Raw genomic sequence first — 19,721 nt, forward strand, 5'->3', positions numbered from 1 at the left:
CCTATTTGCAAACAGATATTGGTGTCCAATAAGGCGATCTCTGGTCCCTCTGCAGGATATTGTTACAGTGAAAAAAAAAGATCACAAAACATTGCATAGTAAAACCCTGTCCATATATTAGACCTGTAAAGCAAAATAATACACCAACCAATTTTATAGAAGAAAACCCAAAACATTTTATTGTAAATGCAAAGAATATTCTAAATTCAAGTCACTGTGTGTCAGTGCACAGTCTGGAGCTGATGATGAAGCTTGCTGTGTCAGAGCATAGTCTGGAGCTGATGGTAGAGCTTGCTGTGTCAGAGCACAGCCTGGAGCTGATGATGAAGCTTCCTGTGTCAGAGCATAGGGCCTGATTCAGAGCCGGACGCAATTAGCGCTCGCTCGTCCAGAAAATAGGGGTGGCTATTCAAATCAACCGTTGATGAAGCTTGCTGTGTCAGAGCACAGCCTGGAGCTGATGATGAAGCTTGCTATGTCAGTGCACAGCCTGGAGCTGATGATGAAGCTTGCTGTGTCAGAGCACAGCCTGGAGCTGATGATGAAGCTTGCTGTGTCAGAACACAGTCTGGAGCTGATGATGAAGCTTGCTATGTCAGTGCACAGCCTGGAGCTGATGATGAAGCTTGCTATGTCAGTGCACAGCCTGGAGCTGATGATGAAGCTTGCTGTGTCAGAGCACAGCCTGGAGCTGATGATGAAGCTTGCTGTGTCAGAACACAGTCTGGAGCTGATGATGAAGCTTGCTGTGTCAGAGCACAGTCTGGAGCTGATGACGAAGCTTGCTGTATCAGAGCACAGTCTGGAGCTGATGACGAAGCTTGCTGTGTCAGTGCACAGCCTGGAGCTGATGGTAGAGCTTGCTGTGTCAAAGCACAGCCTGGAGCTGATGATGAAGCATGCTGCATCAGAGCACAGTCTGGAGCGGATGGTAGAGCTTGCTGTGTCAGTGCACAGCCTGGAGCTGATGATGAAGCTTGCTGTGTCAGAGCACAGTCTGGAGCTGATGATGAAGCATGCTGTGTCAGAGCACAGCCTGGAGCTGATGGTAGAGCTTGCTATGTCAGTGCACAGCCTCGTGCTGGTGATGAAGCTTGCTGTGTCAGCGCACAACCTGGAGCTTATGATGAAGCTTGCTGTGTCAGAGGACAGTCTGGAACTGATGATGAAGCATGCTGTGTCAAAGCACAGTTTGGAGCTGATGGTAGAGCTTGCTGTGTCAGTGCACAGCCTGGAGCTTATGATGAAGCTTGCTGTGTCAGTGCACAGCCTGGAGCTGATGATGAAGCTTGCTGTGTCAGTGCACAGCCTGGAGCTGATGATGAAGCTTGCTGTGTCAGAGCACAGTCTGGAGTGGATGGTAGAGCTTGCTGTGTCAGAGCACAGTCTGGAGTGGCTGGTTGAGCTTGCTCTGTCAGTGCACAGCCTGGAGCTGATGATAAAGCTTGCTGTGCCAGTGCACGGCTTGGAGCTGATGATAAAGCCTGCTGTGTCAGAGCACAGTCCGGAGCTGATGGTAGAGCTTGCTGTGTCAGTGCACTGGAGCTGATGATGAAGCATGCTGTGTCAGAGCACAGTTTGAAGCTAATGATGAAGCATGCTGTGTCAGTGTACAGCTTGGAGCTGATGATGAAGCCTGCTGTGTCAGTGCACAGCCTGGAGCTGATGATGAATCCTGCTGTGTCAGTGCACAGCCTGGAGCTGATGGTGAAGCTTGCTGTATTAGTTCACAGCATGGATCGGATGGTGAAGATTGCTGTGTATAGTATTTAGCCTGGAGTAATGTTGATTACTTGTCCAGTACTATACTAGGCTGATCTCCTCTTCACCCTCAGCTTTGAGATCAACAAAGATCTGGATGAAATAATGGTGGTCGGCATGGAAGCGCAGCATCTTTGAGCTCATGAAATTAATGATGTAGAGGCAACGGCTCCAAAAGTCTTCCTTTGAACTTTCCACTAGGAATGGCTTCATTGGATAGGAGATCTCACTACCCAAGTATGCGTAGGATATATACAGACATGTGGATAGAAATGCCAGTAGGTCTTGCTTACTGTCCAACTCTGATAGAATGAACTCTCGGCAGAGCTTGTAGAGGAACACTACATTGGCCGGGTTGATGAAGCATTCTTCCTGCCAGTATCCAGTGAGAGAGTCGTCTATACTTGTCATCCATAAAATGATATCTGTAGGTGACAGATTGTTCAGCTGGTGACAACTTCTACAGATGAACTGGGCAAAGCAGCTCAGGAGCTCGCTGGTGGATGCCTGCATCTTTGTGCATCTTGGATTCAAGAACACTTGCTGGTCTTCAACAACATTAGAAGCAGGCTTCTTAGCAAAAGTGTTGTCTGAGGCCTGTGTGAAAATTGTTAAATCAACACAGGATAGAGAATCCTTCATGCTCTCTCTGATGAGGTGAGTGACATCGGTTTCACCATGTCTGCGTTGTCTCCGCCTAAAACGCCAGATGAGCGACTGTCTTTCGACAGATCTTCCAGTCTTGCTGTTCTTGACAGCAGCATGATGGGTCCCATTTGATAATTCTTCCTCGTGCTGACCCGTCTTTCGGAAGCACCGAAATGGGAGACAATTCCACATTCCTATTCTTTATCCACGGTACCTGCAAGCAGAAATGTCTGCAGGAATCAAATTCAGATTCGGATCTGTGGTGGTTCTGACTGCAGACAATCAGATAGGCACAATCCGTTTCCAGCACTTTGTGAAAGAAGCTGCCCGTGTGTAGACTAGGCAGCAACTGAGTCCAGGAGGTTGTTGTCAGAGGTACTCTGCTTACATTGGGCATTGTGACACGGAATGATGATTGTGATGCGTTATTTATGCTAATGAGCTACTGCTAACATTCTAGACAATTCAAAAAGTGACATAACCTTATGTGAGTACACTGAATGTGCTGGCCAGGCAACAGCAGAAAACTATAGTAAACCAATCTAGCACTGATTATCTATGTCCAGTGTGTAAATATTAAGAGTAAAATCATTAACTGAATACGCAAGTCTGTGGCACCCAGGTAGCACAAGCCATCAAAATGAAATTATAGTTTTTGAAATTCATTATAGCAATTACCTAAAATAAATCATTAACTCTGAGGTTCTGTGTGAGATTTTTTTTCCTAATAAATTAAAACCCCTTATAACAAACCGGTGTTAAACCAAAGTCCAAAGAAGAGGGAGTCAATTTACATTTCACCGACATAGAAAATCTCATTTATGTTTGCAGAGATTTGTCTTAACAGTGTTTTCTGTATCTGGTTTAGCTTATACACCCGGACCCTTTACCTTAGATATCAGTCACAGGTGAAGGTAAGGAGCTCTGCTCACCGACTAAAACTGCATCTTTACAGTAAGTTTTAGGTCTAGAACATGCCGTGGCTTTGTCACCATAGTGAGAAACGTGTCCTGATGTATTAGATATGTACTATATATTATAAGGACACTTTTATGTATTCATTTTTATCACAACTGAGGCGCCAAATTCAAAAGTGCTCTCTCTGGGGGAGATGTATTATAGCCGCATGCATCATGCCCCTAAAATTGTTCCTGCTTCACCTCTTTAATGAGGCAAAGCAGGAAGCAGTACTGACGAGTTGTAATAACAAGTGATAACTCCCCCCTCTGGCGATCCCTGCCAGACCCCACAGTGCATTAGCCTAGCGCTGTGTCTTACCTTAGGCCGGCTCCACTGGGCATACACGAGATCTCACATGCAGCCCGGAGTCGGCAGCCGCGGCAACCAGGGACGGTGCTGTCCCTGCTGTGGTGATAGGGGAACATCAGCTGCAGTCATACATTGGGTGGTACATCGGCGCGCTATCTTCTAGATAGCGGCGCCAATAATGACAGTGGTACATATCATTTTCCATCCAACCCCATATTAATACATGGGGAAGAAGCAGTATCAGCGCACATAACGTGCACTGATACCACTAATTTCCCTAACGCCTGTTCATACATCTCGTCCTCTGTGCAGCTGCGTACGGCTATCGGCGATGTATCAGACGATCTCTGCAGTGTGGATGATGCTGTAACTAAGCAGACATAAAGGCAGCGCTACACATTGTTACTGTGTGTGTCTGCGCTGTAAGATGCCGGTGTCTGCTCTCACATACACACTAGTAGGTGACATGCTGTGTATTATAATAGTATGCAGGACCGGATTATAGGCAGGGCGGACGGGGCGGTCATCCAGGGGCCCCCACACCAGTGCCAGATTAAGTTCCAAAAGGGCCTGGAGCTGACATTTATTTAGGGGCTTTTGTGTGCTGCTAGAGAGGGTGTGACCAGCGCTGTGCAGTGTGACTATTGATGTGGGTGCATAACTAGCAGTGTGGTTTGCACAGGGGGTGTGGCCTGTGCCATGAGGCTCCACGGAGGGCACAGCTAGCACCTACCTTCAACCACTTTATAGTGGAGCTATATCAAAAATAATTATTTTTTTTTGTAAAAGGGTGTGATCTGTGGGCCTGATTCAGAAACGGTCACAATGCCGATGTTTTCACAAATGGCTGATTTTCTTCTACTGCGCATGTGTGTATGTCACACTGCCCATGTGCTGCAATGGGCCTGCGACAGCTGTCGCAGTGAGGATTTTTCTGCAAAGTAATTGACAGGCTTAGGTATTAAACACAATGTAATATGGAGGTATGTTACAATAAGCAGCATTTTGTGTAACTTAAATGACTTGATTGTTTTATGTATCTATGAGTTTATAATGTCTTGTGCCTTTTGCTAAAGATTCTACGTTGGCATTATAATATTATTTATGCTGTATAAACATTTAAGGCAGACTTTAACTTTAAAAGGAAAAATGTGTTTAGGGGCCTATTCATGATCCCGAACAGACCTGATGCACATACAGAAACGCTAGTCCACATGTTTTCACTTTTCTGTAACAGCCGCCTAGGATTCAGCAAACTTTAGTTTGCTTGTGGTACCCAACAACAACTTAAGATGGTGGTGATTCCTGGATCCTCGCTCCTTCCAATGGGAAGGTCTGAGGTTGCGAAGAGGGATCCAAGCAGATCCCTTAACCACCTCTGCACTGTGAGCCCTAAGGTCACACATGTGCAGTCAGCTGGGTCGTCTGGGGTAGTGTAAAGGTTGGTACACACTAGAAGATATGTCGCCCTGATCCCGCAGATCAGGCCATCCAGGGCCTAAATATAACCCTCCCCCTTAGTGCCAAACCCTAACCATCCCCCCTAGGGGTGCCAAACCCTAACCTCCCCCCCAAAACCTACCACTAACCCCACTAAGCTTACTAAACCTAATCCTCCCCACTTAGTGCCTCAACCTAACCCACGCAGTGGTGCCTGACCCTAACCGTCCCCCCTAGGGGTGCCAAACCCCAACCTCCCCCCCAAAATCTAACCCCGCTAAGCTCTCTAAACCTAACCCTCACCATACAGCTAACTCTAAGGGCTCCCCGGACTTACCTCATTCGGGCATGCGTCCTTCGGCATTCCGACGTCGGGATTAAGCTATGCATCGGTATTTCGTCACCTATCTTAAGTCCCTCGTCGGGATACTGTTGTTGGTTATGAGACTGGCGGCATTGCGGCATCGTATGGGACATACTCCAAGAAGACGACAACAGCACTGTCCTGCATAGTATATGTATAGGAGAAGAACACAGTCTATGATGTCACTCTATAGGGATAGGCAGCCCCGTAACAGAGCGCCAGTATACCATAACCCTGCACCCCATGCCCCTTCATCAGGTAAATAGGGTGCTGCTTGGGGCATCTGAAGGACGCTCCGAGCAGCAGTACAGAGCCCACAGGACTGTGGGAGATGTCATGCGATGCGCCTATCCCAACACAGTGCAGGAGATGGGAATAAGGAGTAGAGCACGGGATGCAGCCACTGGTTCTGCTGTCAGGGCACCCCGCTTTGTGCGACTGGGAGTAGGGACTGCAAAACTGCTGAATGGGGATTAAAGTCTGAGCCTGTGTTTACATACATGAAACCATAATTAATGTCCACTCACTTCTCAAAATCCACCCACTGGAAGAGTTCTTTATGCTTCTGATTATCCCTTTCTGTTTTAGCTTTCTGCTTTTTCTTCTGGAGAAAACTCTTTATATGGTTTATCTTCAATATCTACATCCCCAGGTAAAATGAATGTGCCATGCACAGGATGACATGACGGCGAATAAACTGTAAATGTGTACCTTTGACGTGAATAAGGGGACGGAGCTTCAGATAGTGACGGTGGGTGGACGGCGCTTCGGTCGGCTGTGGGCGGGGCTTCGCGCACCTGGCGGCGGGGTGGGTAGTGGGTGAAACTGTGAATAGGTTGGGCCTCGCCCTCAGGGTATGAATGTGCTGAGCGTCAGATGGCCGCTTGTGGTGACAGGACATTTTTTTACCTGTCAACACTGCACTGCCTGCAATGAAGCCTGTGGGCCTATTCTTATGGGAGGCCTGGAGCTGGAGCTCCACCCGCTCCATTGTTAATCCGGCCCTGAGTACAGGTGGTTGTACTAGCGGAGAGTAGCATGGAGGGGGCCCCCAAAGACAACTCAGACATTTTTTGTAGTTTACAGGCAGCTGGAGAGACATCTGGGGCCGTTCCTTGCGAAGTGCAGGGCGCTAACGATATAGTTCGGAGGTTGATAGGTACAGAGGAAAGGGTGCAAGGTATGGCAGTATTAGACATAGATAAGGTTTCTAATACTGAGAAGGCCATAATAGAGACTATATATTGTGACCAGATGTCTGTCCCGGTAGAGCGAAGAAAGCAGCAGAAGTCATTGTAAAAGACATTGCATCCAGGACTTTGAGATCAGCTGGTGGGGTAATGCAGTAAATAAGGCATTACCGAGTGGGATATCCTATGCAAGTATGGTATCCAAACAGAATATTAATGTGCAAGCAATTGTAAATGTGGGGTCTGGGAATGTGGGGAAAAGACGGAATCTCATCCAGTTTAAGTGGGTGGGTGAAGGAGAGGGCCCAAATACCGAAAGTTTTTTGAAAATGTTTTTTGGCATGGGTTTCACTGCTAGTAATCTCTATGCCTGCATCCACCCAGTGAAATCCCCAGATTACGATCTAAGCTTTTTATCGTATCAGGGTTTACAAGCTTTCTGGGAGGTGTGGCAGGCATACAGATATAGGGGTCCTTATAAGAATTTTGTTGCAAGCTTGATTACTCGTCAAGATAAAGTAAAAATTACTGTTTTGGTAAGAAACTAATCACTGCCGTCAGAAGATATCTCCTTTTGGTTATCAAGATATTGTGAGTTACAGTCAAATTTTGTTAAAATCTGGTCATATGCTAGGGGTATGGGGTGGAGCTTGGGAAGCCATGGTTGAACTGTGTTTGTCAAATTCCGGTATTGTACATGTTCCCTCGGCTGCCTACATAGGGCATAATAGAGTACAGTGCTTTTACCCTGGGCAGCCGAGAACATGTTTCAAGTGTGGGGATTTTAGGCACCTCAGCAGGAATTGTGATGCTCCTTATGTGGGAAAATTGGACATGTGTCAAGGTCATGTAATATGGTGAGATGCAACTTGTGTGGCGAGGAAGGTCACCCGTATAGCAGGTGTCCTAAGGCTAGTCATAATGCAGAATCCCAGTAGTCTAGACAAGAAAAGACGGTAGTAAGTGAAGATGAAAGTCCAATAGAGATAGATAAGGTGGTAGTAAATGAAAAACAAGATAATGTAGGAGGTGGAACAAGTAATGTGATTGCAGAAGAAGAACCTTTTTAGGTAGTAATAGAGAAAAGAAATAGAAAAAAGGAATAATGAAGGACAAATAGTCTTGTCAAATAAATTTGATATATTTTCATCAGATGAGGAAGGAGAGGTGGTTAGAGATGGAAATGAGTTAAGGCTTGTTTCAGGAAAAAGTAAAAGTAAAACAAAAAGAAGGGCTAAATTAGGAGATGCGCAACATAGTGATCAAGGAAAAAGAGGAAGGAAACAACGCAAGAGGTAGAGAGGTTGGTTGTAGGGTATCCTATAAGCTCTCTTTTAGACCCAATTGGAACAAAGCTGATGGATAGTAAGGAGGTGCAGGAGGGTGAATAAGAGGGAGTAGAGATTGTAGAAGAGACCCAGGCTGGTTGGAGTAGGTCAGAGTGGTGGGAGGTAATTAATAAGAAAATCTGTAAATTCTTCCATGGTCTTGTAGCTAAGAGAAACTTAATAAAGAAAAATGTCTACCATAGACTGAGAAGTAAATTGGATTTCTTGATCTCTGAGGAGGGAGATTGTGGGGAAATCTCCTGAGTGATGGCTCAGATAAGAGAGTTTCAATATAACCGATTGGCTTTTTTGGTTTTGGAAAGGGATTATGGTTCATACCACTTGCCAGATCCTTACCAGAGCTGTAAGGTATCAGTTGATGCCAAACATGTCAGAGGATTGGTTGATGGGCAGGGTGCTCTTCGTAAGGATAAAGAAGGCATTCTGGACGTAGTTGTGTCCTACTATTCTGATCTGTTGTCTGAGCAGCCACTTATTAGAGAGAGGATGGAAACATTTCTGAGGGGGACTCCTGGTCTGATTCCTCAGGATACGTCTCTTGACTCTTTGGCTTGTGATATAATTGCAGAAGAAATTCGGAAAGCGATATTGGGTCTGAACCCCAAGAAATCACCAGGACCAGATAGTCAGACATCTGAGCTTTATAAGACCTTTTCAGACCTCCTAATTCCCCGCCTAGTGAAAGTATTTAATGAGAGCCTGGATGAGGGAATTCTCTCTCCTTTCATGAGGTTATCTGCACTTATTTTGCTATCCAAAGGGAAAGACCCATCTTGTATTGAGAATTGGCGCCCACAGCCCTTCTTAATACAGACAGAAAGATTTTGGCGAAAGTACTCTATAATAGGCTTTTGCTTTCATCTTCTCAGCACTGTCCTGTGAAGGGTCAAAGCACATTTAGCGCTGTCCTTGGTGTCCGGAGGCCATTGAGTGGTGCAGGGCCGAGAAGTGGGGAAAGTACGCACTGGCATTGGATCAGTCTAAGGCTTTTGACCGGGTAAACCACAAGTACCTTTGGGCTTTACTGGAATGGTATGGTCTTCCAGGGCAGGTGGTTATTTGGTTGCAGACTCTATATCGACTGGCTGAAAGCTTCCCACTTGTGAACGGTTGGGTAGGTCCTACCTTTGAGGTATGCTCTGGGGTTCATCAGGGTTGCCCCCTGAGCCCCTTTTTATATGTTTTTGCGATTGATCCCTTTAGCAGAAGGGTAGAGAGTGGAACTGTAGGAGGGGTGCAGCTGTGTCTGGAGTGTCCCTTGAGGGTGGTAGCCTACGCAGATGATGTCACAGTGGTTCTGTCTTCTCAGACAGAGGCCTGTGACATGGAGCATCTTATCTTTGTTTATTCTGAAACCTCGTGCTCCAGGGTAAATCGGAAAAAGTGCAAAGTTGTTTGTATGGGGGAGGAAGGTGATGAATTTTTCCCTTCCGGACAGCTTCCCCCAGGTCAGTGATCAGATTAAAATCCTAGGCATCATATTTGATCATGGTGATTATGCCTCTCTAAACTGGGTTAAAAGGCTGGAAGATGCTACCAAGAAAGTAGAGTGTTGGTAAAAGATGGAAGTTATCTTTTAGGGAAAAGGTTGACCTGTGCAAAACTTACCTGGTCCCTATTTTTTTGTATGTCAGTTACGTGTGCTTTCTACCACAATCTATGTTGGTTAGATTGAACTCCTTATTCTTTCTGCTGTTGTGGGGGAATAGGACCAACATAGTTAAGAGAAGTATTACCTACAATCCAAGGAAAGATGGGGGTTTAGATATGGTAAACCCTGTGATCTTTTTTTGTGACAGCTTTTATAAAATTTAACGTTGGGAGTATGTTTTTGGATGCTCCCCCTCTGTGGGTAGATGATTCAGACCATGGGTGTCTCCCTTCCTCAGTCTATGGATAGATAGTGGCCAAGTGAAAAGTTTTCAGATTCAGCATGGTTACCTCCCGATCTATGTCATCCAGAGCTTGAAGGTGATAAAGCGGTATGGTGTGGAAGTGAGTGAATCAAAAACTGTTCCAGAAGGAAGTTGGAGAACAGAATTTTTCAGACTCACTTTCATGTTCCGCTGTCACTGAGGGACTGCCTTGGTAATGCTGCTTCGGACGGGTTAGCTCTGTTAAATTCGCAGAGGATACCGCCAAAGTTTAAAGATATTACTTGGCTCTCTTTTCATGGAAAGCTTTATGTCGGAGGGAACCTCAAGTGGCGGAGTGCCAGTGAACGTGGTTGTCCACGGGAGGAATGTCCAGGGGTGGAGGAGACAATGGACCACTTCCTGCTTGAGTGTCCCTTTAATGTAAAAGTTTATGAGGAGGTATCAAAGGCTATTGGAATCCTGTGCCTTTCGGGTCTTACTTACCCCGAGTGGGCTTATGGGGTAGTCAGAAGGTACAGTGGATTTGACTTGACCACAATTGTTTTAGTAAGTTTAGTGGTTAGGTACCACACTGTTACAAGTCCAGTCCAGGACTTGTCTCCTGCCAGTATTCCTCCTGCTCCTGACCATGCTTCTAGGTTGCCGGTTTCTAGGAGACCCAGACATCAGAGGATTTCACATGTTTCCTCCTAGTGTTGCTTGATTGGCAGCTGATCCTATTTGAACTTCCTGGACTGTCGCTGCCCTGTCGGCTATAGAGTTTTCATGTGGAACTTTTGGTTATGCACCTGCTCTCTGTGCATCCAGACTTCCAGCTATATTTTCTACATGCTGCGTGTATTCTGCTCACCAGCTTTTAAGTGACCCAAGTACCCTGGGTCCAAGCAACGCTGTCTGCAGGTACCTCCAGGCCATACAGCTATCCTGCTTCTATACCACGGTTCAAGCATCGCTGTCTACAGAGCCCTCCAGGCCATACAGCTATCCTGCTTCTATACCACGGTTCAAGCATCGCTGTCTACAGAGCCTCCAGGTCATACAGCTATGCTGCTTCTATACCACGGTTCAAGCATCGCTGTCTACTAAGCCCTCCAGGCCATACAGCTATCCTGCTTCTATACCACGGTTCAAGCATCGCTGTCTACAGAGCCCTGCAGGCTATACAGCTATCCTGCTTCTATACCACGGTTCAAGCATCGCTGCCTACAGAGCCTCCAGGCCATACAGCTATTCTGCTTCTATACCACGGTTCAAGCATCGCTGTCTGCTGAGCCCTCCAGGCCATACAGCTATCCTGCTTCTAAACCATGTTTCTAGCTACTCTGTCTACTAGACCCTTCAGGCCATACTGCAATCCTGCTTCAACACCACGTTTCAAGCACCGCTGTCTACTAGGCCTTTCAGGCTAAACAGCAATCCTGCTTCAACACCACGTTTCAAGCACCACTGTCTACTATGCCCTCCTGGCCATACAGCAATCCTGCTTCTACACCAGTTTCAAGCATCGCTGTCTGCTAGGCCCTCCAGGCCATACTGCAATCCTGCTTCTATACCAGGATTCAAGCGCTGTCTGCTAGGCCCTCCAGCAATCCTGCTTCTTCACCACGTTTCAAGCATTGCTATCTACTAGGCCTCCTGGCCATTTAATAACATTAGTTTGGACTGTAAACCTACAGTATATTCTATTGACTGTCCTATGGTTTCAGCTCCTTATTGCACCATTGACATGTTGTGTTTTCACTGGTCCATCATATCATTTATTTAGTAAACTGCCATGATTTAACTATACTTCTTGTGTTTGTTCTTCGATGTGCCACGTATCTCCAACACCTCCATCTCGGTCCTAGCAATTGCTAGAGGATCGTAACACACATGTGGGGTGCACGGTGTCATGTCTCCATACGGAGAAAGGTCCTTCACTGTGAAGTGGTGGTGGGTTCAATTCTACAAGAGGTGAAGAGGATGATGGATCAGGATAGGGGGAGGCTAGACACTGTCAGCTGGTTCCGTCGGTGGGGGTCAGTTGAAGCCCCCTTGAGTGGGTGGTGGCTAGCCTCTTTTTGTCCAGCTGGGAGTCTTTCTCTTCTTACATGCCCCATAGATTTTGCTGTTATTATTTTTATGAGAAGGTTTTGCATACATCTGCCTGGAGGTGACAGGTAATGGTGGTGGGTAGAGTTAAGTTTGTTAGTTAGTTGAGTGATTTGGAACAAGTGATGTGCGTTATACATCCTTGCTTAGTTTTTCTTTGTAGGGGTTAGATGATATATGGTTGAGTTAGGTGATATTTGTTTGGAGGGGGCATAATATGTGGTAATATTATGTGTACCTACGTTTTTGTTATGTATATTATATTATTTATATTATATATATTTTATATTTATGCTATTTATGTATTTTATGTTGCAAGTTTTAAAATAAATGAAGTATCATATATCTATAGCCTGCGTGCATACTGTACATCATATATCTATAGCCTGCGTGTATACATCATATCTATAGCCTGCGTGCATACATCATATATCTATAGCCTGCGTGCATACATCATATCTATAGCCTGCGTGTAGCTTTGCAATTACAATCCTTACAGAATCAGGCTTTGACTGCGGTCTGCACCACACATACTAATCGGCGGTTAGGGGAGGTTTCTAGGTACTCAGAGACCCCTTCTGCGTGCATGCAGCTGCTATGCGAAAATATGCAAATGTCGCAGCCGCCGGTAGATGTATTGAGACGTCCATCTACGGCTTTGTGAATCCAAGCATCTGCGTACAAAGACGCAGCATTGGTCGCAGATCATTCGATAGTCGCACTCCTGAGTGAGTGTATGGTTCTGAAGAGTGCCCGTGGGAATAGAGACACCGGTGCCATATTCCTTGCATACGAGATCGCAGTCACAGGGTGTGACACGTCCCCAAAATGGTTGTGACAAGACTGCGTTCTTCGCCGCCACTTCCTGATACCTCCCCCAAGCGCTCCCTGACTGTCAATCACATTGCAAATAAATAGTCGCTGCAAGCGACTGTGGTTATGGTCTGTGACGCATGCGCAGTATGTCTTTGGTGCATGTGCGGTTTACCAACTTAGACGCATGCACGGTTTACTGATAATCGCTGAAATCCGGAATAACATACAGCTGTGAATCAGACCCTCTGCGCACCAAACAAATATACGTACATGGGATTTCATCATTTAAAAATCTGCTTGATGATACTGTATATAATAAAGTCCACATCATTGTTAATGTGCAATAGCAGTTGGTCATATTATTATACAGCAATTTAAAATTAATTTCTAACCATTTCTAATTTCGGCTATTGGAATGGCTTGCATATGGCATAGTAATAAAATCCATTAGAAGCGCAAGATGTTCTCCCTTAAATTGGTGGATGTGAGGACATTAAGCAAATTGTGTGTTTCTATTAAGCAGATTTATGCAATCTATTGAAAAACCAGCGCTATATCCATTGTTTGTGCTATAGTCAGATGGCATTGGCTGGTGAGATGACTTTTGCCGCCTGCCGGCAGTAGCGGTTACAAAGTCACTATGCTAGAACCGTTTTCAAACTTTTTCTTTGTCATGACGTCATTTTACATGTTCTGTAACACGTCACTGACACCTGTGAACCAATTTAAGAAAAGATTGTGGACAGATTTGTGGTCAGGCCACATACAGTAAGCCTTGGTCTAGTACACAGGGAAGAATGGCTACAGCTACATCTTGTGTCTGGGCCCAGCGACAGGGGAGTGACAACCAAAATGGGCCCCAACATCAAATAACGGGTCATGCAGGTGCTGGCTGCATCCACCTGTACCCAGCCCCAGCACCTTACCTCTCCTGCTTCCTTCCTGTTCCTCTCCTCTCCCATCGGCTTATTTCTGCTTCCCTCTCGCTAAATTGTGTGTGTGCATGTGTGTGTGTGTGTATGTACCATGTTTCCCCGATAATAAGACCTACCCCAAAAATTAGCCCTACCCCTACTTTTGAAACCCGGTCCAAAATAAGCCCTACCCCGAAAATAAGCCCTACCAAAATCCCCATTTTGTCCAGTCCTACACTAAAATGCCCCCAGCTCCGCCCTCCATATGAAATGGATGCCGCCAGGGGGGAAAGGAGACTCGGCCGCCGCTGCTACCGCCCGCCGACCCGGTCCCTTACTAAATGATAGAGCTGGTAAGTAGTAGTCCACCCTATTCAGTGCCCCCAGCAGTAGTCCCCGTTATGCATTGCCCCCAGTAGTAGTCTCACTGTATCTCACTGTACCGTATCTCACTGTAAGCTGGTGGGCCGCTCCTCCACCAGCTTACAGTGAGATACGGTAGTCAAACTCCAAAACAAGCTTTCAATAAAGCTTGTTTTGGAGTCAGCGCGCGTCATGACGTCACAGCGCGACTCTGAAGGTTGACGTCGGAGGAGCCGCGGATCAAGAGCTGTGGACCCTGGAGGAAGGTAAAGGTAAGTGGGGAGGGCAGGAGCCGGGGGCCTGGGGGGGGGGAAGGAGGGGCACAGGCTGCATTCAATAACGGGGGGGGGGAGGAGGGGCACATGCTGCATTCAACAACGGGGGGGGGGAGGGAGAGGCACAGACTGCATTCAACAGCGTCAATGTTAATTAAAATAAGCCCTACCCCGAAAATAAGCCCTATGGCGTTTTTTTGGACAAAAATGAAAAAAATAAGACAGTGTCTTATTATCGGGGAAACATGGTATGTATGCATGCATGTCCGTATGTGTGTGTATATGTGTGTATGAATTAGAGATGTGCGCCAACCCCCATGTTTTGGTTTTGGATCTGAATCTACCCTTTTTTTGGATCTGGATTGGTTTTGCCAAAACCTCACGTGTTTTGTTTTCGTGTTTTGGTTTTGGCAGGCGTGTATCTACCCATTGGCCAGGATGGCACTCACCAGGGGCACCGGCCAAAGGGGAGGCACAGCCTGGCAGTGCCACCAGCAGCCAATGGGTGGACAACCCCAGGGGCTTGAACTAGCCCTGCTAGTCCCCCGGGCCCCACAAGACTGCATCCATGGAGGGAGCCGGCTGGAGCTAATGACGTCTCTCCCATCCCATAGTGCAGAGTGAGAGAGCGGGCCCAGAGTGAGAGAGCGGGCCCAGAGTGAGAGAGCGGGCCCAGGGGAGTGGACAGCGGCGGATGTCGGCAGGAGCGGAGATCAGGCAAGTTGCTTCTTTTTTTCTGCGTGTGTTTTTTTTCTGGTACAGGGGGGGGGAGTGTGGCTACCAGAGGGCACTGTATAGAGGGGGCTGCTACTGGGGGCATGTTATGGGGGGGTGGCCGCTACTGGGGGCACGGTATAGGGGTGGCCGCTACTGGGGGCACGGTATAGGGGTGGCCGCTACTGGGGACACGTTATGGAGGGGGGGATAGCCGCTACTGGGGGCACTGTATAGGGACTACTACTACTGGGGGCAATGTATAGGGGGGACTACTACTGGGGGCAATGCATAACGGGGACTACTACTGGGGGCACTGCATAGGGTGGACTACTACTGGGTGCACTGCATAGAGGGGACTACTACTGGGGGCACTGCATAGAGGGGACTACTACTGGGGGCACTGCATAGAGGGGACTACTACTGGGGGCACTGCATAGAGGGGACTATTACTGGGGGCACTGCATAGAGGGGACTATTACTGGGGGCACTGCATAGAGGGGACTACTACTGGGGGCACTGCATAGAGGGGACTACTACTAGGAGCACTGCATAGAGGGGACTACTACTGGGGGCACTTACTGAAATTATGGTGGGAGGGTGGGTGCCAAGATCCTTAGATACACCTCTGGGTTTTGGATCTGGATTTTTACCTAAAAAATCATAAAACCAGATAAAATCACATAAAATGGGCCTGTTTTTGTTCCTACAGTATAATTAACCCGAATAACATTTATTTCCAGTAATTTCCAATCAATTTTGACCACCTCACAATATTATTTGCTTCATCTAGTTAAGGCCAAAAGGTTGCATCCAGCTAGCTGGCTGACTAAGCTAAGTGACACAGTTGGTGGCACTAACATGTGGCAGTTCAGTTTCTAATTTCCAACATGGATACAGGGCCTGATTCAGACCCGCTCACAAGCGCATAGCGCTCGCAAGCGGGTCCTTCTGGGAGGGAGCTGATTGTCGGCTAACAGCGGGGGGACGTGTCCGGACAGCTGTGACAGATTGGGGGTGGAGCCATATGATCATGTCATTGTGGCCCGGCCCCCTCTTCACAATGCCGTTATTTTCAGCACTGCGAATCGCGTCGCTGCCCCCACCCTCCCCCTGTGGGGATTTCTAGTGTATTCTGGGGGGAGGTCGGGATTGTTGGGGAATGTCGGGAGGCTTGCCTGCCTTTCCGGGGGGCCAGGAGTGACACCCGAAAATCGGGAGGCTCCCGTCCAAATCGGGAGGGTAGGCAAGCCTGCCTATAGCCAGCTGCATTGTACATAACCTATAGCCAGCTGCACTGTACTGTACATAACCTATAGCCAGCTGCACTGTACATAACCTATAGCCAGCTGCACTGTACTGTATATAACCTATAGCCAGCTGCACTGTACATAACCTATAGCCAGCTGCATTGTACTGTACATAACCTATAGCCAGCTGCATTGTACATAACCTATAGCCAGCTGCACTGTACTGTACATAACCTATAACCAGCTGCACTGTACATAACCTATAGCCAGCTGTACTGCCTTTTGTTTACATTCTGAAACATATTTTAATTTCTCACTTGTTACATTCACTAACAACATAGGTATCACCGTCAAACGCTGAGCTCCTCTTCTTTCTTTGGATCCTGCAACCTGGGAAACCTGTGCATTAGATATACTGTACAACAGCTACAGTCCTGTACAAAGACCACGGGCTAATGCATGTTTCGTGTCAGCTATATGGACAGTGGTGAGTTATTTAGTAAACTTAAATACAGTAGCTGGCGAAATACTTCAAGTCTGAGGGTCTCTGCAGATGGTGTCTTGATCGTTATTATTCCGGCTCAAGTAATCACCGTAGTGTCAAGTTCCGCATATTTGGCAGTAAGCATCTGACGGACTGACACTTTTAGAACCATTCTTAAGCTTGATGATATTATGGCTGGAAGACTGTATAATCTTTGTGAGACAACAGGTGCCTAAGGTATTCCTGTCTCGCTATATATTCCTTAAGTTGTTTTCAGAAATCCTTAACTGACCTTAACCATAGAACCATCAACTCTGCATAGATAGCGCACTTCATTTGAAAGATTAGCTCTTTATTTAGAGTTTGCATCATTTTGCGCTCTGCAAGTAACATAGAAACATAGAATTTGACGGCAGATAAGGACCACTTGGCCCATCTAGTCTGCCCTAAAGATTCTGGGGCTGATGCATATGTGAACATGTCGGTTTTGCGGGTGGATTTGACACACTTTTGCACAGTGAGTGCTCTGGGGCTGAGCGCAGAAAACTGTCGGCGATCTCCACTCGCGGCTGAAGGGGCGTAATTGGGTGTATTCAGGGTGTTTAGTGTCACCATGATGATGGAATTGCGGCAGAGCTATGTGTAAATAGAGATCCGTCTGTTTCAGATGGATCCCTTGTACCAGTACTAAGGTTGGCGCTTGACGGCTATGAAGCCAAGTCTATGGATTTGGGGAGGTACGGTTGCATAGATTCTGCATATGGGTGTACTAATGGCCAACATGCATTTAACTCTGCATCAGACCCACTGTCTCAATAAGGGTGGGATGTATCCATAGGAGAAAATCAGTAAGAACCCAGAAAACTGCAGGTTTTGGAGGTTTACCGCAATACATTTGGTTCACCTGCGGTCATGAGGGACAGCAAGCCCATAGAATACTATGTGGCTGCGATGTGGCTGCATGCATCGAGTTCCAGAAAGTGTATCGATAAGATAACTAGGAGAGGAATCAGGGCTGACATAACTAGGAGAGGGATCAGAGCTGACATAACTAGGAGAGGGATCAGTGCTGACATAACTAGAAGAGGGATCAGGGCTGAAATAACTAGGAAAGGAATCAGTGCTGACATAACTAGGAGAGGGATCAGTGCTGACATAACTAGGAGAGGGATCAGTGCTGACATAACTAGGAGAGGGATCAGGGCTGACATAGCTAGGAGAGGGATCAAGGCTGACATAGCTAGGAGAGGGATCAAGGCTGACATAGCTAGGAGAGGGATCAAGGCTGACATAACTAGGAGAGGGATCCGGGCTGAAATAGCTAGGAGAGGGATCAGGGCTGAAATAGTTAGGAGAGGGATCAGGGCTGAAATAGCTAGGAGAGGGATCAGGGCTGAAATAGCTAGGAGAGGGATCAGGGCTGAAATAGTTAGGAGGGGATCAGGGCTGACATAACTAGGAGAAGGATAATGGCTCAGATATCTAGGAGAGGGACCAGGGCTGACATAACTAGGAGAGGACAGGGGTCAGCTCTCTTGCTGCAAAAGTTCAAATTAGTAGTCTCTTTTGTTTTGGCTGAGTTAATAATGATCAGTCACGAATCGATATATAACTTTTAGAGCGCACACCACAATGCATTACACATTTTAATAGTACTTTGTTAAACTATCACCATTTCATGTGAATAACTCAGAAAACCTAGCTAACAAAATACATAAAATACATCTTTTATGGCAGCCCAAAAAAAGGCTCATGTAGGGGTGAATTTATCTACAGACTAATGCACTAATCTTGCCTTTTATACGAGATGGAGACTGATGAGGTAAGTGGAAATGTTACTGTAATTGGGAAGCTGCAGCATGCACAACCCTTGTACTGTACAGGACTGCAGATTACAATCGTACACCTGACATTTTACCATTTAAATGCAGAATACATTTTATATAATTCTACAGTTTATTAAGATTGGAGAGATGTTGGTTACATTTAAGGACAATTCCAATCAAGATGAATCGTTAAAGCCGCAATTCTACATAGAAGTTTTTCTTGTCTTTAAACAGCAAGTTAAGTATCTTTTCAGTGTGCAGCATTTTTCTTGTACAAATCATTATCTCTTTTCAAAATCCCTCTGGATAGAAAACAAGTATGGCTGCCAAGCTCAGACAAAGGCTCTCAGATTGTGTCCCATGATGTTTTTCTCCTTAAATAGACTGCAGTAATAGCCAGAGAAAAAAATACTCATACCCTAAGATTTGAAAGTAACCGTGTTAGGTGGAGTTCTCCTTTGTGAGTCTTTATTTTGCTTTTATCCTAATGAGATATTAATGCAGTTTTTCACAAATATTAGCACTTTAGCTTAAATGTCACTAAATAACATGAAACAACATAGCTGGTGATTTCGCTGGCTGTGGTTGTTTATTTTAAAATTTTTGCATCCCCTCTTAGACTCCCTGCTATAAATCTAAGCAGTAATAACAGGGCTTGCAGGTTTCTTTCAAAAGATGACAGTGCTGTGTCTTTGTATTTGGTTAAATTTTCTGTAAGCTGAAATATAACAGTTCAGACTAATTATCTTTACAAGAAGATTGATGCTTTGACCGAAAAGGCTGACTGCGTAAAAATATATGAAATGCCTAAATTTTAGCTTAGACCAAGGCCGCTGAATGTTCTCAAGAAATTTAAATATGAGGGGTTTTACAAAAACTGAGTATTCAATTCAGTAAGTCAAATTAAATAAAGAGTAAAATTGGGAGACATAAATGCGAGAAATTAAAATTTAAGATAATCATTGTATCTATTGTGTATATTCATCATCTACATTATTTATAATTAAAACAATGATGATGATCAAGTATTCTTATCTTTGTATAAAATGCGGACATGTTACGCAAGGCCAGGTCCGTAACTAGGGTAGTG

At 46.0% G+C, this 19,721-nt stretch overlaps 1 protein-coding gene across 1 annotated transcript; it reads right to left on the bottom strand.

Moving 5' to 3' along the window:
• Positions 1-1,803: 1,803 nt before the first annotated feature.
• LOC148510591 (cyclin-dependent kinase 5 activator 1-like) lies at positions 1,804-2,601 on the bottom strand. Its single transcript, XM_088442551.1, has one exon. The coding sequence runs from the start codon at positions 2,599-2,601 to the stop codon at positions 1,804-1,806; it is 798 nt and encodes a 265-aa protein (XP_088298677.1).
• Between the last annotated feature and the right edge of the window lie 17,120 nt (positions 2,602-19,721).

This window comes from Taudactylus pleione, unplaced genomic scaffold (assembly GCF_031769625.1).
Source record: "Taudactylus pleione unplaced genomic scaffold, aTauple2 ptg000314l, whole genome shotgun sequence".
NCBI lineage: Eukaryota > Metazoa > Chordata > Amphibia > Anura > Myobatrachidae > Taudactylus > Taudactylus pleione.

Coding starts and splice junctions, on each gene's coding strand:
- LOC148510591 (XM_088442551.1), bottom strand. CDS start 2,601: ATGTGGAATTGTCTCCCATTTCGGTGCTTCCGAAAGACGGGTCAGCAC.